Here is a 24,986-nt window from a genome sequence, read left to right on the forward strand (position 1 = left end):
AAAACCCAAAAAGCATTGAGGATGCACCAACAATTTGGCTCAAACATCAGTATTTCACTTTTTAAAAATACACTTGTTTCGCTCTGACTCGTGGCATTACGTCAGTGGTCTTCCTAGATATATTTTCCCAATTTATTTATAGTAGGAATGAACCCAGACAAATTTACTTATCTCCATAAAATATTTTACTTTAAAATTACTTAAGTTCTGAGATTAATTTTGATGGGATACTTGGCCTGCTTTCTTTGAATAGGAGTTGCATTTGACTCTGTAAATTGTGAGAGCACCTAGCATAAAGGAGAAGTTTTTGCCCAGCCAGCACATACTTACAGCTTCATGGAGAGATAAAGGTACTCAAGATTGAATGTTTCTATGACAAAGTTTTAAAGCATCTCCATATATGTTTCTGGAACAAAATTTGCTTTAATTTTTGTTAACATTCGCATGGATTTTCTTTAGAGTTCCAGAGCTACGTTTTCTTCTCATGAACGGGGAGAGAAAACACATCAGTGGATGTAATTTGAATTTAGAAGGCACTTGAAGAGGGGCCTGTATTCAGGATTATTGTTGGCACATGTTTTGAGGATGTAAAGTGGAAGCCTTCCTCTGTGGGCATTAGTAAGGAGATAATTAAAACTACAGTGGGTAATTATGGTAGCTTTTATTACTGCATCTTTCATTAACTAATTATATTAATTTGGTAACGTTTGAAAAATTCTTTGAAGATGAAGAGTGCTCACTATTACTACCTTTAGTTGTTGTATTACTCTCCACTGGTCATAAATATTGAGGTCTTCTCTTGATACAGATGCACATCCATGTGTGCAGAGTTGCTGGTACAGCCAAGAAGAATTACGTATGTATATCAAAAAAAGACTCTGCCATTACCTGGCATAATCTGATCATGATGAGCAGGGACTTTCCTGCTGACACTTTTTGTTTCAAAGTGAAAATACATTGGGGGTTTTAACATTTTCTAGAAGGTTTTCCTTTCCTTGTGAGTGTCACTTATTTGTTCAACCCTCAGTACCAGAGAGATAAATCATTGTGATCCCAGACTTGCCACTGATGTGATGGGGGCAGGAATCAAGCCCTGTCTACTCTCGGGAACACACCAAAAGTAGGAAATTATTTCAGATTCGAGAAGCAAAACATCACACCTTTGTAAATACAGTATCTTCACAGTAATAATCAATACCAAGTAATTAAAGATAATAATGGTTTATGTAATTCTTCCAGAACTGAATTTTTTTTTTCAGGGAATCCAACACTTCTTTTTAAAAATATCCTGTGGGTAAAGGATAATCAAATCAGTTTTCATATATTAAAGACTAAATCCTTCATATATTCCTATTTCATACTTTTCTTGTGATTCTTAGAACTCTTTCTCTTACCAGCTTTCAGTTGATTTAGATTAAGCCCTGTAACTAATGCCAAAAATTTACTCCTGCCTTGAAAAGGGATTTTGTAATGCTGGCATCGTACCTTTTTGTCTCTCTATGGCTCCTTGTCAAAACTATATGCTTTACAAGTTGTTGGGTTTTGTTTTTTTTTTTTAAAAAACACCCTCTTTTGCAGCCTCAGTCTGGCACCCAGAAGTCAGGCTGAATTCCTCGGGTCTCGTGCATCCTCCCAGCATCTCTGTGAGCCGCACAGGCCAAACTCCGCACTAATTCCACATGTGCTACTCAGTTGTCTCCAAAGTGCCCCAAGTTACTATGAGCAGAGTTGGGTTTGAAATAAACTTCATTAAACTTTTTGCTGATGATAATCAAGCCACAATAGAATAATAGGGGAAAAAAAAAAAGTGCCTACCCAGAAATGCAGTTCAGATGTTCCTTTCTCCTTTCATATCAGCCAGTACCCAAACATTTCACGTATCTCAGTGACAGTGATGGACTCGTCCACCAGCTCCACTTGACGTCCCAAAATCTGGCCGTAACGTTTCAGTGGCATCTTCTCAAAGCTGTTACTTTTCTCTTCCATTCTTCTCGTGTCTCTCGATGTTGTATGCCACCAAAATGTTTACAATATGATTTTATTTTAGGATCCTTTCCATTTTTATAAATAAATCAAATGAATGTTCCTTTTATACAGCTGTAATTCACCCACATTGTTGCAGTAGAGCTTATTATCTCATTTACATTTTTAAGTGCTTTTCAAAGTGTAGGATATCTGGGCTGGAAAGCAAAACATTTCATTTCTTTGTTCTCAGGCCAACACAAAGCACTTCCAAGGTCAGGTATGGTGTAGACTTTCAACAGCAAACATGTTTACATGGCATTTGAAAGCCAGTTTAACTGAAAAAAACCCCCTGTCTTTATAATAGTGATGTAAGTCAACTTAGCAAAGCTGAGGGACAGGGATTAATTCTGTACCTGGAAAAATTTAACTAAATAAGTTAGTCTTTGTTTTCCGTTCAGGGAAAAAAGCCTCTGACACTTAAAAATTGGCCTGTTTTTTTTTTATTTTTTTTTTACCCCATTTTCTTCATCTCAGCAGTTATTAAACATAAGCTCTGTTACTCTTTGGGCAAAATCTGACAGTTTGAAGCTGTAGAATAAAAACTGCATTTCTAAACAAAACAAACCCCATTGTTGAATTTTACAAAAGAGATGTTCTGTGGTGTACCTGGGGTAAGTCGTCTGCTGTTTTTAAGAGTATTCTACATGACAAAAGCTTCTCTGTCAGATACAGAAAAAGATTTGAGGGTACTGAGTAGCTTCAGAAACAGCTATCAGCATTCAGGCTCTGGCCACTGCATATGAAGCTTTTTGACAATAGAGAGAATTTTCAGTGTGATCTTCAAAAGGGTGCATTATTCATGACATCCATCGTGATTCCTCCTAGAAAATTAAAATCATGGGCAACAAACTTGCTTACTTCTAATTACTATTTTCAGAGGTAATCATATGCAGGAATCTATAGCAACCATGAGATTTTGATGTTACTTTTTTTTTTTTTTTATGGCATGGCTTTGATCAAATACTGATCTTTTGGTTATACTTTTTTGTCCTTGTGCTGATAGGAAAGCTGAAATACCCAAATGAACATTAATTACTCATGGAACATCCTTTATACACAAAACTAGATTCTACAAAGTGACTGGCAGGAGAGCTGGCGTGCAACACAGCAATAGTCCAAAAATGGTCAAGTTACAGGTATTCATGATTGATCAGAGGAGTTAGTCTTTTTTTTGTGCTGTCCCAATGCAAAATGTGCCACCAGCCAGTTATGATGTGATTGGAAATGTCTGTAAACTCATATGGTATATTCTGGTTTGGACAATTGTTGAATGGATAAGTATAAGACTTGATCGTTTGCTACACTTATATGCTATAGTAAAAATACCTAATTTCTAAATTGTACTTAAGACATTGTCTGCTCTCATAATTAAAAAAAAAAAAAAAAAAAAAGGTGTGTTCCACGCTGGCAAGCACTATCTAAAGTAGGTGGACCTAACAAAGACTGTGTTATCTGAATTTCCCAAATTAAATTACTTTAAGATACATTGCAAACCCTCAGATTTAAAGGAACCTCTCATTTTATGCTCTGCAAAATACGTTTGTCTGTTGTAAATAAGGAAAGTAAAAATGGAGAAATTAAGGAAGATGACAGCGGTGCACCAGTTCTCTCCTTTGCCACCATGAGGTTGCTGTCTTTACCAGGAACAAGTTGAGATCCTGTTTTGTTTTCAAAAACTTGCCAATTTGTGTGATGGAGTGTGATATAAATCTGTTCTCTAAGACAAATATGTACATATATATACATTCGTACATATACGTGCTATCTCTTGACCATCTTCAAAGTCCTGTGAAAGAGTGAAACTTGCTCTTGAGCACAAGGAGGGAGTCCGGGTAGGACGACTGATGTGTAGCGAGGTTTTCTCCTTCCTTATTTTTCACCATACCAAGCTATTTGGACTGTGTAAGCTGATCCTGTGGAAATAGCAGGAGAAGACAGGTCATACTTTGTAGTTTATCCAAAATATTCCTGAGAGTCGTCCTGTACTGGTTATGTCTGGACATTTTGGAGTTACGGCAGGACTTTTGTCAAATTAATTGGGTCTTTGGTGACCTTTCTGGTACGTGGAACGGCTCTGCTCCTTATCACATTTCTGCGTTGCATGACCTGATCATTTTAGTTTTTAAATCAAACTATGCTTGTTTGTGTTTTACCTCACAAAATTAGATGTACAAAAAGAAAACAAAAATCCCACAATTCACACATACATTTCATTATATTAATGCAAATTCCTGGTACTGCAAGACTTGTTGAGTATTGAAGACTGGTTATATATTCAAAGCCTGGATTTCAAAATTTCTCGGAAGCGGTGATAGCACAAAAGTCCCTGGGCAGATCTGAAGTTCATGCTTGGGTCTGGTTAAATTTTTTGGCATCAGAACATGTAATAGTTTTATAGCTATAAGACTTTAAAGTTAATGCCTGGCATCACTTCAAAACAATGTGCAAGATCTATCATAAGTAGTCCTCTTATCTTATCTCGATAGCAATTTTATCCTGTAAATGATTTGAGAGTACAGTATCTCAGTGCTGTGGAAAAGAGCGGGGGGGGGGGGGGGGGGGGGGCCTGTCTGTTAAATCTTTACGCTGCAAGTACTTTTAATGATCCTGGTTTATGTACGGGTGTTCTACTTGGAGGAAGCAAACGTGAACTGTCTCGCATGTTCTGCAAAGCACACGAAGAGTCCATGGGCTCGTTGGTCTCTCCTTTGCAGGGCACTCTGCAGAAGGTCTCTGTGCAGCTCAGGTTTTTAAAAAGCAACACTGGAGGCATCTCTGGTGTCACTTATAGTGTATCTGCAGTGCGAGTCCCCTCCCAGGGCCAGTCCCGACTCTGTGCCACGCTTTTCAGCTGATGGGTAGCAATGCCCTGATTTCCTGGCGTACAAAAGATAACTCAAAATATTCCCTTTCTGCTGCCGTAGCCGCCTCTGTGTTGATGTCAATCTAACATCCACATTGTGCACTTTGCTTCAAGTCAGCACTTGCGGTTAACAATGCCTTTATTCAAGCTGACAACATAACTAAGCTTTTAGTAAATGTGTAAGTAAATGTTAAGTGTGTATTCAAACATTCAACAATGACTAGGAAACTTTAAAAAAAAATCTTTGAAACTTTGTATTGTTTGTTTGGTGTGTATCTGTTAGAAATAACATAGACTATCAGTTCCTTGGGGCATGACTGTTCTTTTGTTAAGCATATAACAAAAAGATCAAGGCTCTGAGGGACTGCCGTAAAATAAAAATAAATATATAAGAAGAACAATAATGACAGAATAAATTTGTCAATGCATTTTATGAGCTTGGTTTAGAAGTGATTATTTCTGAACTAAATAAAGACTGGATAGTTGTGGTAAAGTGACATGATCATAATACTTTTTATTTATTGCTATTTATACTTCATTTGTAGATCACATGCTACACTTTACTATGGGGCGGGAGGGGAGCCCCTCATCTCGGCGAGCATCCCATTTCAATAATATGGAATAAATTTTCACTGCAAATTCCAGACATGGTTTTCCAGAGAGAGGATTATTCTTCTGGCTTAAAGGAAAAGTTATTGGTACGCTGCAAAAGTGTCCTTAGGAAGCACAGGTCATACAAATAAGATGAAAACAAAAATCGGAGACAATTGCAAATGCAAATGCAATTGTTGCAATTGCAACATTTCCATTTCCCTTTCCATCTTTGCGGATATTTATTACATTTTTAGTACGAATTCTTGTAGCCTATAGTAAGATGGAACTACTAAGACTTAACTACTCCTGTTCAAGCCATGGTCCTACCTGTGCAGAAGAGCTCGACTCAATAAGGGTGGCCAAACTGGGTCTGTCGCGTCCTAGCAACTCTCATGTATGGCTGGAAGCAACTGTAGCTGAAGAGCTGTACTGATACTGCACTGTTTTCTTAATCAGCTCATTGAACGACATTACCCGTAAGTTTTTCTGCCATCCCGTGCTTCTCATGCGTGTTTTGCATCCGTTGGTGTTGTTTCAGGCCTTACAAGATGAAGTGGAAAGTTACCGCAATCAGGCGCGGGCTGCAGAGAAGAAGCTGCAACGCTGGGAGCTGGAGACCCACGAACAGGTACCGGCTGCTGTCTCCCCTGTCCTCTTCCCTTGGGCAAGGAGGTTCAATGTTTAAAAATAATATCTTGCTTCAAAGCAAAAGCACATATTTCCCTGCAAAATTTTCAGCTAGCTTGCTTTTCTGTTTTTTTGGTAATAAAAGAGAATTAAACTGTCTGAACCCTACAGGCAAATACTTATCTCATGCTCTCTATTTCAAGTTGGTATTTCAACTATTCTAGCTGTTAAATGATGCATTTATTTTGAACTGACTATAGTGTTTTAATAGAGGTTTCTGAGACTATTCTAACCTGTTGTTTAATGGCTTGTCTGAAGAGAATTATAATTGGGCAAAAACTGAGCTAAAAATAATCTCTATTCCTGATCTTATGCATTCATTGTCCTAGCATGTTGTCTGTAAACAGTTCCATATGATTAATAGTGCTAAAATTATTCTGGATACTTTCAGTGAAGTCAGAGATTTAGTGTGCTTCAAGCAAAATAGTGTATGTAGTTTACAGACTAGTATTGAAACAGAAAGTCAATGATCTGCATTCGAACCAGATTAAATTGAAACATTCAGGAAAATATACAGGTGGTGGATATCTGAATCACATACGACTTCACAGGTTTCTAACACAAATTGGGTTTTGCAGCATTTGAGAACTTTGTTTGGTGCTGAGTAAACTTTATCCGTAACAGATATCCTATATAAAGCATTTCTAAATCTATACCTGCAGGAATAGTAAGTTGGGGTGGTTGTAGGAGAGTAATAATCATTAATTTCAAATATTTTTTTCCCCAGTTGTTGTTGTCCTACTTGCACATGGGACCTGTCATTCCCCCTGGGTGTTTATGTTCATGTATTTCCTCTCAGGAGAGTCGGTGATTAGCTGTTCTGCTCTCTTCCCCCTCTGCCTCCCAAATCCAGATGTTGGGCCAGGTTCACCCTTAGCTGCACTGCTTGCAGCATTGGAGGAATTTGGTGTAATGAGTGAGTTGGCCTGCAAGCATTGCATTTTGGCTTGAAAGAGTCTCTGGAAAAGAAGGAGGAAAATTAGCTATTTGGTGCACGGTTGTCCCTCCTGGGGAACAGCACTGGCCTGCACACTATGAGAATCCTCTTCCAAATCTCTCTTTTTTATTATGTTTTTCTTTAACCTTTGCCACTGCCATTTTGCTTTCTTCCTGATCCATTTTGAGAGAGAATCCGGAAGAAGAAACAAAAAAATGACTTGTGAAATACAGAGGTAGAAGGCTAGACGTGCAGATTCACAGGATGGTCCCCCCTTTCTGCCTTCAGGGTTTTTTCTTACGTGAGCACCTGGTCTAAACTAACCTACAGCACTATGATGAAGGACTAGCTCAGCTGGTAATGTCCCATTCCCCCGTACAAATGGAACAGGAATGTCATTTAAATGACATTGCACCATCCAGCTTAGAGCTTTTCTTGCAATGTGGTAATATGTTAGCAGACTTATGGTAACGCTCATATCTGAGTTTGTCAACGGTCTCGTCTCTGCCATTCATCTGTTGGGACTTTCTGAAGAAGCTGGAGCCATCGAGGATGTTTTTGTTTAGGTGGCTTTGGTCTATTTTGCAGACAAACATTTTGGAAGTTGTTACTGTGACTGGTTAATCCATTAGTTATGCTTATCTTTGCAGCAGAAAAATGCAAAAATGACAGCTCTGACATATTTCCAGTTATTATGTCTTGGCCAGGCTACCTGTAAACATGTTCATCAAGTATTAACAATGGCTAACAACTCATCAGCTGATCAGGGAGTTGAAATGTTTAAGGCAGAAACTTAGAACTTGCTTTCTGCTTTTACCAAATATTGTCTGAATTGGAATTGCATAAAACATCAACATTTGCACGGGCGCTATTACAAAGGCCACTTTCCTGAGCTTTTTCATGTCTATAAATAAGGAGGAGAGAGGGTTAAACAGCTTCTGGTTTTCATTAAAAGGAAAAATCTTGTGTTTTGATTCTATAACAACAACAAACAAATGAATGAGACATGAAAAAACATTTTGTTGTGCTTTTAATTAAAAATAAAAAGCTGTTTCTCGTTATGGCTTGTTGGGTGGTATCTTAGTGCTCCATGTTTGTCTTTTTTCAGTGCAATGTCCTTATAACTCTTCGGTCTCTAGGAGTGACTGACAGATCCACAAAGCTTAACTCTTTGTTACAATAACCCTCTGGTGATTGCACAGAGTTAACCTTTTTTTATTATAATTCACTAGGGAGACAAACTATCCTATAAATAAGGGGGGGAAATACGTTAGAAGGACTCTGATGGCAAGCCCAGAGCTGTCTGGAGGCGAGCGTGGTGCTGCAGTTGAAGACGAGCTGTTGTTTTTATGGAGCTTTTTCATTCCAATACTTGGTGTTCTTGTATGAACTTGTGTTTACTCCTGTTTACTTCGTCAATCCTCTTTGCTGTGTGAGTAGATGCAATCACGTTATATCTGTGTTGTTTCATCAGTGGTGCAGTATGGCAACGTTATCTGAATGATGAGTTCCAATCCTGATGAACGTACGTTTGTCAAAAGTGCCTGGAACTTCTCCCACTTTGACTAACCTCATTAATTTTATCTTTTCCATAAAGGTTGTCCTGTCTCTGCTAAGCATGGTTTTCTAGGACAATGGTCCATGTGTTCAGTAATGCTACACTTCTAGATTGTAGTCTCAGAACTGTATCATCTTTCTTCATGTTATGATGCTGGATGTTTCCTTCAAAAATTAGATGTCCACCTTCTTAAGACATATGTAATGGTATTCATGGCAAGTGGCAAACCAGCAGTAAATAAAGTGTAACTCACACTTAATATATAGTTTTTTGTATGTAGGGGGTTTGATATATAGTCCCAAGACAGTTGAAGCAGTCTGGGAAGGTTCCAACGAAATTTGGGTGTGTCCAAACATTTTCCTTGCAAAGCAATGTTGAAGGTTCTTGTATCTCAGTGCTGCGTAACTCTGGGAACCGGCTTCCCATCAACTAATCCCATTTAGGTTATGTTCCTGTATCATATACTCTTGTAGTGCATCACTTGGTTGTCTCTGATACATGCCTAGATCTAATGTAAGACAAGATTTCTGATGGAAAGACCTTTCATTCTACTAAAAATGTTTCTCTTTCTTGAGTCATATGGCTTTGTGCAGTTGTCAGTCATAGTTAAAAAATCTAAATTGTTCATACAGCAGACTTTACATCCTGTGAATGTGTAATTAAAAATGACGCACATCACTGAGAGCTCAAGCATGTGCCTTAATGAATCCTGGAATTTAGGCACGTGCAACAGATTTTGCTGAATTGGGGCCTGTATAAAAGTTAATGGTAGTGATCGTCTTGCTTTATTACCCAGATTTCTTTAGACTACCTCATTCAATTTCATTTCATGTTCCTTTTTGTAAGGGTAATCACCCCAACACAGTATACTAAAAAGCTCCAAGAATCTCTCTTTCCAGAATTACATGCAATATTTTTTAATATTCCCCCCCCCCCGAGAAAAAAGCCCCTGTTCTTTTAATTTCTTGTTCTGATGTTTTTAACTACAGGGGTGGATTGAGTGCAGTGTAAAATTTCTAACTGGGGATAATAGAGGGAAAACTGTTCCTCATGTTCACAAACAACTGAAGTAGCAATGCTACAGATACTCAAATCACAGGAATACTCCTCCAAGCAGTCAAGTCACAAATAGAGTCTTAAAGGAGAGAGATTCTCTGAAGACAGAAAATCAATTATGTTCAATTCATGAATATTACTGAGGAAATGAAGGAGAATTCCAATGCAGACTTCCAGCCCTTTAATTTCTTTTTTCTCAAATAAATTATAAAGAGGGGAGAAAGGAGTTATCTGAGTAAGGATATTGTAGAAGTATTTGGAATAAAATGGAACAGCTTAGTTTGTTAAGTGGATTTCACTCATGTTCAAACGAAAAAAGAAGTGATAATTGTAAAAGAGCTATGATTCAAAAGCATTCAGCAAGTTTTCATTTTTAATGTTTATTATTCTGACTTGCTCAATTTTTTATGACTGCTGGATATTTACCACATTCAGCCTAACTTACTGTTTCCATGCCAACTAAATATATTTGTTCTCAGACGAATGCTGTGATGCATCATCCTGAAATTTTAGTTGCCGTGTAGCACAGAGAACTTCTAACATTTGCCACACCTTCTCCTTGATGGGAACAGTGCTACTGCCTGCAGATTTGTGGAGCTGGGAGTAAAGAATCAGTAAGAGAGAGATGAGCGACATGTGCCTGTGTCCAGGGTATGGTCCCAAATAGTTCATAATACAATGACGACTGGAGGATTTGCGGAATATTAATGTCCCTTTAGTTTAGGGCTTTTGGTCCGTGTTTCTTTTCAAACTAATTTTTAAAGATATCGTGGAGTTTTAAATGCAGTCAGATAAATTCACAGAAAATCTTTGCCCTCACTTCCATCACCCTGCCCTGCTATATATGCTCTAGGAAAAAACACGTGGAAGCGGTGGACTTTCCTCTGTCTGGAGGTGGGTGAACCACTGCAGGAAGGTTGCTGCAAACCCAACCTCTCTCCTGCTGCAGGTGCCCCAGGTAACCGCGACAGCCAGGCAGAGCTTCTGGGGCCCCTGCCTTTAATTTCCAGACTTTCTCAGAGGGTTGTCTTTCTCAGGACGTGTTAGAGTCATCTAAAATCAGGCTAGAAAGCTCTAGGGTAGGCATTTAAAAAGGAAAGCTTTGCTTTGTGGCCAGCTGCAGGTGAGGAGGATTTAGGCAGCCTTTGGTGTGCAGAGCCGAGGAGCACTTTGGAAACCGAGAAACAAACAGTTGGCGCGCGCTGGAGGCAGTGATGAAATTCTGCCATTTGCTCTGGTTGCTTCAACCCACGTCGCTGAAACGCTTCCAAAAATTTTCCCCCAGAGACCCATTTCTGCTCCCACAGAAATGGGAAGCCGAGTCTGGATTTGAATGATCTTAACCGCAGAAGTGATTCACAGAGAGCAGCCCTCGCGCTGTCACTGCCTGCGGACCGGGCGATTAACCCCTTGGGCGGGCAGCGCTGGCCCCAGGGCTCAGCAGGCTCTGGGGCGATGGGGAAGAGAGGGAGAGTCGGAAAGAAGTTTCCACCGTGACTTTCAAGAACGGCGACACCCAATCTTGTCATGTTAAAATAGTTCCTGCGTTTCTCTATGCGACCAGCACGGACCGCAGAGGATGTATTTGAAGAGCGCTTGTTTTTTCTGCAGCTGTGCGAGGGTGAGGAGGGTCCTTCTCCTGTCCATCCATTGCTCTGCCGACCCCCCACGCCCTGGGGTCAGGAGGGTACTCTGTACTTCAGCTGCTTTCCTCCCGTAAAGCATTTCATACGTGTATATATATATTGATAAAAGTGTAGGAGACAAACAACCCCCGGCTGGCAGCTGAAAATCTGCTGGTTCAATGTCTGCAGACAGCACAATAGAAAATTCCCTTTCTAACTCCTTACGGTGAACAAATTTCAAGTTTAAAACATTTTTAGTGAAAAGAAGATGCTGGAGAGCCACACAGAAGCGGTGAAGAATCTGATGTGAGTCGGAGCACGCTGGCCAGGCTGTTTGGCGTACGCAGACCAAAGCATCCATTTCTCAGTATGATATTCTCTTTTCAGATTTCCCAATCGAGGCTGATGGGGAAAAATCAGACTGATTCTGGTTATATCTCTCTAAGGGACCTTTCATGGATATAGGTGCCCCTATAGGTGTATGGCAATGTTGACTTAGGTACCATAAAATGACCACCGACATTATTTGGAGCCCAATTCTACCACTTTTACGTTGGTTAGTGTCTACCATACATGCAATTCCATTAATATATTCATTAATCACGTTAATACAAACGTGCCCCCCAATTTTTAATTAAGACTGTTACAATAAATCATAACTTCGCATTTTGACATTTTATAATTTGTGTAGCATTTTCTTTAACAGCCTACTATGGAAGGAATGCAGAGTTAAAGCGAAAATAGTAAATTATACTGTATAGCATGAAGTTTCAGATTAGCAGAAGGAGATAGAAGCTGAGATTCAAGCACAGAAAAACAGATTTGCAGGTGGGATTTGAAAGGAGCTGGAAATCAATGGAGTTGAAAGTTCCCGGGAGCTCCATATGGCAGGAACTGCGGGAGAGAAGGCTCTCACTAACTCTGCAACTGTCAAAGGGAAAAGAGGAGGATGATGGTGATGTACGTGTGGAAGTCAATGATCAAATGTTAGCTTTGGTAATCAGACACAACTGGAAAATACACAAATATATGTCTACTTCATAGAACAGAATGAATTACCGGAACGAAGTGGCCAGCTGGAGAAAGACAGTGAAACAGAAACTACAGAACAAATAGTTAAAAGAAAAAAGGGATTTTTTACCAAAAAAAGAATAGAAGCATATGCTGGCATGCAGGAATTAGAGAGTATTTAAAAATGTCAGTTTTCTAGCTCTTCGGCTTAAATGGTAGTGAATGAGAAAGAGATCTTTCTTTTAAGAGAGCAGCACATCATTTGAGAGCATCTGTGATTCGCTTGCGTATTATCAATTAAGGGAATTTTGTTCTTTCAGAAGTGTTTAAAGTAGGACTACAAGGGACAATGATGCTGGTATTTAATGCAGGGAATTAAAAAAAAAAAGAAGAAATGGGAATGCATGGAGGAGCCAGTCAGATGACAGAAGAGAAGAGCAGAGACACTTCATCTCCAGTGTGGGCTCTCAGCGATGAGTGCTCAATTAGTGAGCTGTGCCATTGATTTCTTCTAGGTGACAAGGTGCCTGGATGGAGCTAAAAAGGACTGGAGAAGGCCAGCTTTGTGCTGATCTTTCACATGATTTAAATGCGAAAGTATTATTTTGATTGCAATTTAATCGGCACCAAATGCCATCCACCAGAAGTCCCTCAGGGAAGCGCGGCCAGGGCTGTCTCCAGCACTACCCACCCTCACCCACCCATTTGTCACCCCACTCAGTCCAAAGCTGAGCAGACTCTTACCAACCGCAAAGCTTTCTAAACCTGACAGCTTGTTTTCCACTCGAGATGCTGGTTAGATTTTGGTTCTTGAAAGAGGGGAAACGGTGATAGGAAAAGTAGCTTCTGATTATTATCTACAAAGATTTGCTTGTTCACACAGTCAGTGTGAAAATACTGAGCCTGATCCTGCGGGCTGCTGAGTTTTGTCAGCTCTCGCTGTCGTTAGCGAGCACTCAGCACCTCCGCGTATCACGCACTGAAACCTTGACTTGCCGAACCACCCCGGGATGGAAAGGATTATAGAGAAGGTAACACATGCTGGAATGTAAAACTGAAATACATAAATACATTCCAGTGGTGGTGTCAAGGATGCTTATAGCTTTATTTCAGACTTAATTATCCGGATAGCGTATTAGGGATCGACAGAGCCAGAAATGAACACCATGTGTTTTCAGCTCTGGCCCGGCAGCGCTGGTTAGTGGCCAGACTGGTTTGGGTTTTGTTCCTCCGGGTCAGGGGGTGTGAGCCGTGTCTCCGCGTCCCCTTCGCCTCGCGGAGGGGAGGACCCTCGTGGTGCAATAACGACCTCTCCGGCCGATGAAAGGACGGCATCGACAAGAGCTGAAGGAAATAGTGCTCGGGGACAAAGATGGCATCTGCGATGAGTCATTTGGAAGGAGGGGGAAAGAAGTCGGGGATCCTCCAAATCCCAGCTGGAACAATAGCGGAGCCCTGGAGAGGGGGAGGTTGAGAGAACAGCGTGAATTTTCTAGCCACAGCATTCCTGGTTGTTCTATGGTGTTGACAGTGAAAGCTTTTATTCCTCTCCAACTCGCGTAATCCCAAGAATGCCGTTCTTGCCATGTGCAGCCCACTGGTGTTTTTTTTAAAAAAGCTTTGCTCGCCTTCCCTTCCTTTGCAGCTATGAATTATATAGACTCGGATTGCTTAACTACAAACAGAGGATTTTCCAGGTGGGAGATCTTGGTTAAGAAAAAAAAAGATATCGAAGTACGAGGCACTGAAAGAGTAAGGCCTCTTGGATGCAGGTTGGGAAAAAAAAAACGACTTGGAGCAGAAAGCTCAGTGTGCAGCGAGCAGCTCGGCGTAAGTGGAGGTCCCCGCGGATTAGTGAAACAACAAGGCAAAAATGTTTTGGACGCTCAGATGGTTTACTAGCTAAAGACAGAAAAACAAAGAGGACGGCTAAGCCACCAATTTATGTTTTATTGAAACTGTCAGAACAGACGAGGTTCTCCAGCAGTATTTTTTCAGTGGAGAACAACATGGTGTACACTTGACAAAATAACTTGCTCAGCTGATCTTGCTTAGTTACTGTTTTCAACTGAGCCAAATTCATGCAATTTATAGCATTCATTACTTCTCTTAAGAACTTGAGAACATTTGTATCAAATTGCATTCTATTTCTCTAAATCTGGAAGAGCAATATTTCAATGTACATTGCACAGTAAGAATAGCAATTCCCACTGCCTGAAATAAGAGAGTATGTGCACTAAAAAGCAGCGGATATTCGTATTTGATTATATTGTGAAATGACAAATGTTCAGACCTTGCTCTTCGTTGAAAAAAAGGATACACCGTTTGATCCTTCGTTAGGAAAAATTGTTTCAGAAGATTTCAAGCTCCAATTAAATATTCTTTTACAAAAGAAACCTGAGGGATCTGAAATTTAAGGAAATTGCAGTTACAGACATTGCCCAGCGTCCCCCAGGCCAGCTGATGGAGGAAGGGGCCCATATAGACTTGTAGCATTTTTCTGGGAGTAGGGCTACGCTCACTTTATGTTTAGGAGTGCTGAGAAGCAAAGGAGGAGTCGCTGCAATTAGGGAGAACACAAACATGCAGCGATTAATCATTACTTTGACATTCTTCGGGTTGTTGTTCGTTTTTTTGGTTTTTTTTGTTGATTGGGGATTTTTTTAATTGGGGTGGCATCGTAGTAATTTGTCCTTTGCTTGCCCTTTTCAAAATGCTTTCAGAAAATTAATTCAGCAGTCTTCACACCACCTGAATGAAGTTGACCTATGCAATATTATTCTTATTATTATCCTCCTTTAGAAGAACGAGACTTTAGTCTGAGATTAAATGATTTGCCTAAGGCTGAAGGAGTTATTTTTACCTTTTTGGTACCCTAACCTGTCTTTAGATTTATTACAGCAGATCTTCCGTGTCTTCTTTCAGAGATGTGTATTGCAGAACAGATGCGTAACCTTTTTAAAGAGATTCCTCTTTTAAACAGCATTATAACATACCGTTGTTTAAATAATACAGGAAAGGATTTGAGAGAGACAGGAAATCACTTTTCTCATCTTACTCCCCCTGAAACGTGGAGAAAATTTGATAATTAAATTATCCTAATTATGCCTTTTGGTCACTATCCTAGTGTTTCCTGGCACAGTTGGAATTATTATCCTTCACAAATATTATAAACAGGCAGAAATTAAGATACTAAAAAACCCACAACACCTTAGTTAAGTGAACTGCCTTTTGATTCTTATCTGACATAAACAAAATGTTAACTTCATGCCCTTTGAGACAAGATTTTTTTTTTTTTAAAGGAACTTGAACAACTCTTCTGTAGTCCCTTCATTTGCTTTGGCGATGTGTACTTCAGAGGTTCTTTTGCATTTTCATTATGCTCCTCCGGTCCAAATAAAGTAATTTACAGTTGAGAGATCTGGAGAAGATTGCATTTGTTTGGGTTTTTTTATTTATTTTTTTTTTTTTTTAATGAGACGGGGATTTTGCACCAGGGCCAGTGTGTTCTGGATGATAAACCTAGCATCACAGACCTCTCAGAAGTAAGAAGGGGAGACCTGGCTATCAGGAACCTGAATAAGATAAAGCATGATTATGGCTGTATAGCAAAGTGTAGAAGAGAAGCAGAATATCCTCTGCTTTGCAGGCTGTTCTTAGCACATGGACTAAAATGCATCTGGTCATCTTGAAGATACTGTATTTCTCCTGGATGTGCTGAAGTTGTGTCTTTCAAAAAGGAAGGAGAGTGACTACAGTGCAGCTCCGTCCCAATGGGACTTGTTCCTGATCGGTCCCGTGCTCCCATCTGCTTCTAAGCCAGCCCCACAAACATCCCTCTGGAGCTTTTAGAAATAACGAGTCGCTGCAAAACTGAATTCTCCCACCTGAAAACTCCTTGAAGAAGTAAAATTGAAACTCATCTTACGCTACTGAAAAGCGTTGGGCCAGGCCTGACCACTTGGTTTGGAAAGCTCAGGTTTGGATATTTTTCTTTTGGGCATCAAAGCCAACTTTTATCTCTTTGGAGAATGGTCAATGCCCAACTGTGACAAGATCTCATTGTAGTCTGTGAAATTATAACTTCCCTGGTTTTTGCATCACTTTGTAGAATTGTGTGAATATTTGTCTCCTTTTTTCTAATTTATTGTGTGACTAAGCATACGTGAGCTATGTGTGGCAACTTCAGCTTTCAGTTGTTTCTACTGACACCAAAGATGATTGATGGCAAAACTTTAAACCTCATATGTTAGCCACCAACCTGAATAAACAAAGACCAGTGTGGCAGCTTAATATTAAAAGCTATAAAACCTTCCTGGGGGTTCATGGATTAAATCAACTCACCAAAATGAATTTGCAAAAAAAGCTTTCTCAGGACTGAAGAAAAACGAACACAACAGTAAATGAAATGGAGCTATCCTCATCCAGCAGACTAAAGCCCTCCTGAGGGCTGAAGAATTGCAATTTTAAACATCTCTCAAGAGTGCAAGAGGAGACACAGTGTTTGTGGATCCTAGGGAGGCAGCTTGAGGCTATAAAAGAACAAAAAAGCCTTTAAGGCACACACAAAAAAAAAAAAATCCCTGCAGACATAGCTTTCATTGGTCAAAAATAAGCGTTAAAAATAAAAACCTTCCCCCATTAAAATTAGTATACATTAGCCCACTGTATGTTATTTTTCAGTTATAAGAAGTGATTTAGATTTTTGCCATGCACTATTTTAATCTCTTGGGTCAATAAACCTTGATAGTAACTTCAGCCAAAAATATCAGCATGTTGTTTATCATAATATGACAGGAAACAGCTGGGATCTTGTTTTCATCTTATTGTGATGCAATTATTAGTGAGCACAGTTGAAAGTAACGTATTTTGTCCTAGCAAGCAAACAAATTGCAGTTGTATCCCAAAGAACAGTTTTCACTGAAAAAAAAGTGCATGTCTTCTCTCTGCAATAGAGTAAGAAATCAGCCCCAAGCAATACTTCAGCTACCAGGGCTTGTTTCTCATTTTCTTTCTCCATTTTCAGCCGACCCAGTAATATATATCCATACTTTAAAGCACAGAACATATTTCTTCCTGACTTTCTAAGAAACACCTTTGTCAAAAGGCAACAATCCCCTTGCTGCTCTGCAGAGTTAATAGCAAACATTAACAGCGTTGTGAAAGCATGTATTTAGAGGACACTTGCAGATTAAACTATTAAAAGCAGTGAGGGGTTGAAAGAAGACTGTTGCACAATTAGAACATTATTATTTCACTCACAGGGCTGTATTAAAATTTTTGTTGCATCTACTGAGAATGAAACTTTCTTGACTTTCCTCTAGGGAAAATTGTAATAAGGGGCTCTTTCTCTGTGCCTGGCACCTGAGGACGCCGGTGTGAGTCCGAGGTGCTCTGCAGGCATGGCTAGATCGTGGTGTAAGGAGTTACATCGGAGTCCAGGCTCAGCTCCTGACACCTGCATCACCTGTAAATGCAGAGCTTGAGTGCGAGCCAGGCCCCTGCGATGGAGTTCCTGAGCTGGTTGGGTCACCCCACTATATTGGCAAGGTGATCATCCAGATCCTCTTACTCCTGAAATAGATCTTTATTATTCAAAATTCAGGAAATGAAAGCATTTTGCTGTTCTAGCTGCCTCTTTCTGCTCCCGTCTCACCAAGAACAAATGGAACATGTTTAATTAACTGAAATATATGTTTCTGCTCTATCAAGGTCCCCACCCAAATGAGCTGTTGGCTCAGAAAATATTTATCCTGGCAAAGCACCTATGCATAACTTTGTAAGCCTTTATAGAAATAGTAGCGTAGATTTATCGGCGTAACTTTCAAAAACATAAATTTTGATCACTGGCTTATATACAAGCAGAGTTCAAAAAAGGTTTCCTGTCTCACCATTTTTTTTTCTTTAGATTTGCATAGTGGCATCACTTACTTGCAGTTCACGAGGAAAGCGTCTAATTGCCTCTTTACATAGAGATTTGGAGATTTATTCTGCATGTCGGAATGGCTCATAGACAGAATTTTCCTAAAGTTTCATCAGATTGTTTTATTCCTTTCGTATTGATAATTGTATTATGCATAACGCATATTTTGGCATGACCTGCTTTTTCCGTACGATGGTAATTGGCACATCTTGCAGTGAACTTTGTGTTTGGTTCTCACGTGCGTAAGCATGTGCGCTCCTTGCAAGCTGGGAGCTGGAAGTTGTAACTCGTGCCTTCTTCAGATGTAAGACTGAGGTTTTGATTCGTGGTTGCAATGGTAGATTTAAGCAATTTGGTAACTAAAACAAAATTAGCACAAAATGACATTGGTGTGTAAATCATTGGAAAAAAGATTCAATTTGGAAGTTTAAAGATATAAGTTAATCTGATATTGAATCCCTTTTATCCTTTATTTACATATTCAGCTGCTAATCCAGAAAAACACCTAAGTACTTGCTTAATATGAATTAAGCGGTTAATCCTATCGGAAGTTAAGTACAAATGTGAGGTCCTGATTCAGCCAAGTAATAAACTGTGCGAGCATTCCTGCACAACTCGATGGACAGAGCTGAACCAGGGTCTCCATATTTTTCCTGGGTCAAGATTCGGCAAATACAACCACACTGGAGAGATACGAAGCACAATCCTTCCAGCTGATCTGTCTTCATGTAACACTGCTTTGTAACTGTACTGTTTACTCAGCATCTGTTGAGTAAGGTGATGGACTAAAATCTCCTCCTCTAGGTATAACCATTTTAGTGTGAACATCCAACCTTGTAACGTGTCTAAGATGCTCAAACCTATTTGTTGAAAGTCCCATAGCCTCAATGAAGTTGAGGAAGACACAAAGTGCAATGAAAAATAGTTGCATGGTGAATAAAAAAAAGTCCTTAAAAGCACCTAGAAGTTGAGAAGTTTTGTTAAAAAATCTTGGGAAACAGTAATTCACTTGTCTAAGGGAGTAAGGGGCAGATATCAGTCTCCTGACCTGGCTCAGATCCCACCAAAGACAAAAAGAAAACTTCTGACCATCTGTTGGCAAAATGTATGTCTGTATAAATGCTCTGTTGAGCTAGATTTAGGAATGATTATTGCTTCTTCAGACCACGTCCCAACAAATACCTTACTCTTGCCTTTTAATGATTTTTTTTCCTCCTGTCCATATATTCTTTATTCTTATGTTTTCTTTTCCCTTTCTTCCTCTTTTTTACCTCTTTTGCTCTTTACAGGTCTTTGCCAAACTTTCTTCTCTCTCCTTCCCTTTCCCTTGATATCACAATTCTGCATTTACCTGGAGTCCAATTTGGGCAAAAGAAGCAAAAAAGTTACTCACCAGCTTCCAAGAGTAGCCATTCATATATAAATTTCTTTTTGTTCTGTTACAGATGACCCATGTACGACAAGAATATGAAACCACACTCAAAGGTTTGATGCCAGCATCTTTGAGACAGGAACTTGAAGACACTATTGCGTCTTTAAAATCTCAGGTAAATTCTTATTATTCATCTTCAACTTTTTAGACTGGATAAAACCCATGTCTTCTAGACAAGATAATTTGACTATCTAAAATTTGGCCAAGAGTACTGAGTAAGTCTCAAAACCGAATTATGGCAGCACTCACATGCTTCTCACTCAGTCGTCTTTCACAAGGCTTTTCTCTAGTTTCCTCACCTTGAAAGCTACCATGTTGTATCTTTTGATCGCAGATTTTGCTTCAGCTGGCAGTTGAAAGTAGAAATTATGCTGTACTCAGTATTTGGGTTTTTTTCTCAACCTTTCAAATATAGCACACAGTTATCTCTCATCTTCCTTTCCCTGTTTCTCCTGAAGGAATCATTTAAAGGCTTCATGTAAAGGGTACAGAAGAGAATTAGAATAATTTTGTTTTCTTTCCAGCCTATGTAATAAAGCAAATGGGATATTTCTTTTTTAGATACTAGTCCAAATGATCATTGTGTTACTTCTACTTTTTCCTATATAAAGAGGCTTTAATATTCTGTAATGCTTTGTCTTTAATATGGCAACAAACTAGCTCATCTAGAACAATGCAGAGTCAATCTTATTTATATGAAATAGACTCTTAAACTGGCTAATGGAAATATCAAAATGTCATTGTAAATAGGGAACTACTGGTCAGTTGGGTGTGTTTCTTGTACATGGTTGCCGCAGAAGTTATTTGATGCTTTTATATTCAGTATATTAGGAGCTGGAAGAAAACAAAATGTCATCATTGCCTGAACTCACATGAGGAATGATAATTAGCAGTAAAGAGGGGTGATCATAGATGTGGAATGATGGTAATCCAAAGAAAACACTGTCAGTGTTCGCATATGGCCCAGTGCGGGACCGTGCATTTAAACGTGTTGGGAAGGACTGGGATCTGTCCTGGGCTGAACGGAAGAAATGAGAGAAAGACAGGGCAGTGCTGGTGACTCAGAGCTGCCCATGAGCTCTGGGAAGAGCAAAAGCCCTGAGGACACGGCATACTAGTTTAGGCTTGATACCAGCACACGCCTCATACCAATTTTCAGGACCGTTTTTCAAGCAATTATAGACCTACGAACTCTCCATTTCTCTTTCTTAGGCAATCTCTCTCCGTGGAGATGGTTGGTAATTTAATATACTTGGGGTTTTTCCCCCCTTTTTTTTCTCTTTACAGTGCATAAGGGTTATTCTGTAGCATTTTTTGCTATGCATGAGATGCTTCCCCTGGCAAAGTGTGCCCTTAATAGAAGTAGGAAATTTTTATAGGGAAAACTTTCATATTCCTATATGCTAGCAGTGACGCAACTTCAACACTATGGTTGTAAACACTCTGCTTACATATCAAGGGATACCTAATGGAAGTGATGCTCTCATTTAAATAGTAGTGGGAAATAAAGAGTTAAGGATCTACTGGGAAAATCTATTTAAAGTGGATCGTAAAAAGCTATTTTTAAAGCGTGGTTGACTATTAGCACTATCTGGTAGGAAGCGTAACTCTGGAGCTAATATAGGAATACCACACCTTTTAATGAGTTAAAAAAAAGTAGAATCTGATATCCACCTGCAGGGCTTCTATAAGCAGCAGCAGCATTTCAAAAGAGTAGAAGTAACTACACACATTAAAACCTGGGTGCTATCCCAGAAATACATAGCTGCTGGCTGTATTTCCAGCGGTACGCTGTCGTCGCAGACCACTCAGTAAGCAGGGCTCTTTCTGAAGCACAGGTGTCCTGGTCTTCGAAAATCATTGAAATTCCTGTTTGAAAACATCAGACAAGAAGGGCAGTGGAATCTCTGCACCTGTCAGGATTATTTATTGTTGGAGGAGGATGAAGAGGAGAGGCTGGGTAAAAGCACCGAGCAGTGATAAAAATAAACAAGAAGAAAGAAAATACTTGGGGCTTGGGCAAAGTTTTCTAGAAACGTTGCTAAATATAAAGTACGCTGCCCAATTGTCTGCTCTTGGTGAGTGGTCCCAAAGTGGCCACAGTGTATTAATAAACATTAATTTTCATACACTTGAAGAACAGGTGAGTACCTTCATCACGAGAGTGAAAGTGCAGGGATCAGAGCACAGGCATCATATGGGAGTTCAGAGTAGAACCGGCGCTCCCAAACCCATGCATAACCCGTACGGTACCACCACCTGAGTTTAAAAACTGTTTTGACTCTGTTCCTAAAGGGGTGGACAGTGTGCAGCTGGAGCGGGGCCAGGGAAGCCAAGCTAACTACCTTCTATCAATCAGTAATTCTAGTGTGCAGCTAAAGTGTTATTGCATTTTCTTTAGGCAGGATACACCAGAAAAACACCTTTTATGATGTGAGTGCAAATGTATTAATTTTGTACACCATTTTCACGTGGGTTATATTTTACAGGTAAATATTCTGCAGAAAAGAGTCTCTGTCCTCCAGGAAGAGCTGAACACCTACCACACCAGAAGGTACGTGATTATCTTTGATCAATTTGTACCATTTCACACCTGTGGATCCCAGTTATTGAAGTTTTACAGCTTAATTAAAACACTCAAATATGGTTGCCGTTTTAAAAGATCCTTATTTTCAGTAAACAAGCATCTGAGAATTTTCCCAGTGCTTAGTCAGTACTATTAGAGCAAGATTAGAGAACTTGCAGGTGCATTACAAGTCTGGGCTTTGCCTCGACGTTCGTGATGAGACAGTGGCTTGGTGCACAGCTGCAGCTCTGCGGTGATGCCACCCCCTTTTAAGATAGAAAACAATGATGCAATGCGTAATATTACAGATCACATCTTCAAAGTACCGGATCTTCATGAGCCTGAGCTTTTTTTCAGACGTTTACACCCTCCAATATAAATTATGGCAAGGGCTGCAGCAATAAAAAGCCTTGCTGTGCCTTTAGAGTAAGTGATTCACATGGAGAGGTGAGTATAAGGAAACTTCCTAGGAAAGCCACTCCATCTTTTTTATATTTATAGACTTTGATGATACTTTCATATCTCACATGAGGGTTTCTGCAAATAAGAATGTGTGCTTGTAAAAATAGGGTAAAAATTTGTAAGATATTTAAACATCTGTAAAAATGTTAACAGTGTGAAAGTTGTCTGAAAATATTAACCCTAAACTATTTGTTAACGAGAATTAGCTAAAGCTAATTGGAAACTGAAAATGCCATAGATTCTTGGTAGTAAGTCCAGCGTGGGTAACTTTCTTAGATAAATATAAAGCTGTAATGTAGGCTCTAGACTCTCTCCAATAGTAGCGTTACCAAGGGATGCATTTTGTCTCAAGCTTATTCTGAATTAGTTAGGAAAACAGCTGTTTAAAAAGACGAATAATCACGTAGCATTAGATCAGGCCAGGCCACAAATGTCGAAACCCTGGGGGTGGAAGGAGCCCCAGCCATATCCTGACGGAGAGGAAGGGCAGGGACAGAGCCAGCACAGCACAGAGCAGCTCCTCTCCCGGCCGGGCTGCCGCGGCGTTCGCTCATGGACTCGGAGAAGCTTTTGTGCCGCTTCTGTTCAGGGAAATCACCTTCCGGACCTGATCTTTTTTCCAAGACGACATTCACATTAAATTTTGTGTTCCCATTTGCCGAAATACTGGGGTTTGCCGCTTTCCCACACAGGCGCGCGCCCGTGGCTGCGGACGTGATGTAGCTCCTCGGTGGCACGCTCCTCCGCGCGCTCCTGGACACCCGACGCAGCACCGGTCGCGGCCGTATCCAGGCCTGCTGCCGACCGGACCCAACCCTGGTTTCAGCCTGTTGTGTTTTTACAGTAAAAATAATCAGAGCTAACTAATGAGAATCTCTTCATTTTCAGGTAGCTGCCGGAGCTGTTGGATTTCTTCGATTGCCAAACGGACTGCTTTGAATAGGTTTGAAGATTTGGCTCTTGTAAATTAAAATGCAAAGATCAGTGGCTGTTTTGTTAGCACGTAAAATGTAATGAAGTTCATGAAAACACATCCATTGCTCATGACAGCATGTTTTCAGTTGTATCTTCCTTCCATTATTTTTTTTATCATTATCTTATTACAGACTTATGCTTTCGATATACTGCGTGTTTGAGACCGTGCTGAGCTTGCTTACTGAGCGAGTAGAGTTTCCTCTACTAATATTTTTGTTATTACTTCCTAGTACCATTCTTTTCACTTTTATACATGAAGAAAATCCCATTTTCTATTATTATTGTCCAAGATATTTTAACATATTTTGACATTGTTTCGTGTCCATGTGTTTACATAATATTAAAATATTATTATTTTGTACTCTTTTGTTTTGACATTATTGTCTTGCTTGGGCATCTCACTCACCTAAGTAGCCACAGTGCATATGAGAGGGTTTTTATGGCTTTGTTAACTGGGAAAATATTTTCGTGCTGTGTTTCAAGGAAAAGTTCTCGAAGCGAGAATGAAAACACCATGATGACAAATGTAGCCACCGTTGCCAGTTATATCTATCGTTGGGGTTGCGTGTGCTGGTCACAGGAAAGTCCTTCGTCATTTACTGATAACACAGTTACGGGGCGTTATTGAAGAAGAGTTGTAACCGATACGGCCTTGATTCTGCGTGGGCGCGTGCAGGCTGTCTTGGATGACCCCGGTAAATCTAAGCAGATTCCCGAGGCTTTGCAGGGATGAGGTTTGAGCAATGGTGGAAAGCCAAAGGACCCAAACAGAGAGTCGTCCTCGTAGCTGGCTCTGCCTCCCGGGCATAGGAAGGCTTCCTTATCTCTTGGCCATCCGCAAGCTGGAGTGTACATTCATACATTCGTAATCTGTAAATTTAGATATGCCGGATACAAGAATAGCTTTTTTTTATTTTTTTCCCTAGGCACCATCCTGCCGGCTGTGTTCGTATCAAAGCACAGTTAACGGTCTGAGTGCTTGAGAGGAGGCCAGAAATTCCTCTCTTCTCAGTCCCGCTGCGGCACTGACAGCGGCAGCAAGACCCTCAGTATCGCTGCTGACGGGGACGGCCACGTCTCCTCCCTCGCCCCAGTGCCACCGGCGCTCAACGTGCCGCGCACCGGGCAGAATTCAGAGGGTTCTGACCGCTCGAGTGCCCGCGGCTCGACGCGGCTGTCCCGCTGAATCCCGGCTTGCCAGCTGCGCTCTTATCTCTCCGCCTGGCGTGGAGATCAATGAGGAGAAGCTTTGGCAGGCTGGGCTCCATCCCC

At 40.2% G+C, this 24,986-nt stretch overlaps 1 protein-coding gene across 1 annotated transcript in view; it reads left to right on the forward strand.

Moving 5' to 3' along the window:
- CEP112 (centrosomal protein 112) overlaps positions 1 to 24,032 on the forward strand; it is a 175,211-nt gene extending 151,179 nt beyond the window's left edge. The window contains exons 24-27 of the mRNA XM_049812666.1: positions 6,021 to 6,110; positions 19,725 to 19,826; positions 22,201 to 22,265; positions 23,628 to 24,032. Of these exons, the coding sequence (XP_049668623.1) occupies positions 6,021 to 6,110; positions 19,725 to 19,826; positions 22,201 to 22,265; positions 23,628 to 23,631 (261 nt within the window). The 3' untranslated portion in view covers positions 23,632 to 24,032. The remainder of the gene's footprint in view (positions 1 to 6,020; positions 6,111 to 19,724; positions 19,827 to 22,200; positions 22,266 to 23,627) is intronic.
- The last annotated feature ends 954 nt before the right edge of the window (positions 24,033 to 24,986 follow it).

The sequence above is a fragment of the Accipiter gentilis genome, chromosome 10, assembly GCF_929443795.1.
Source record: "Accipiter gentilis chromosome 10, bAccGen1.1, whole genome shotgun sequence".
NCBI classification, from domain to species: domain Eukaryota; kingdom Metazoa; phylum Chordata; class Aves; order Accipitriformes; family Accipitridae; genus Astur; species Astur gentilis.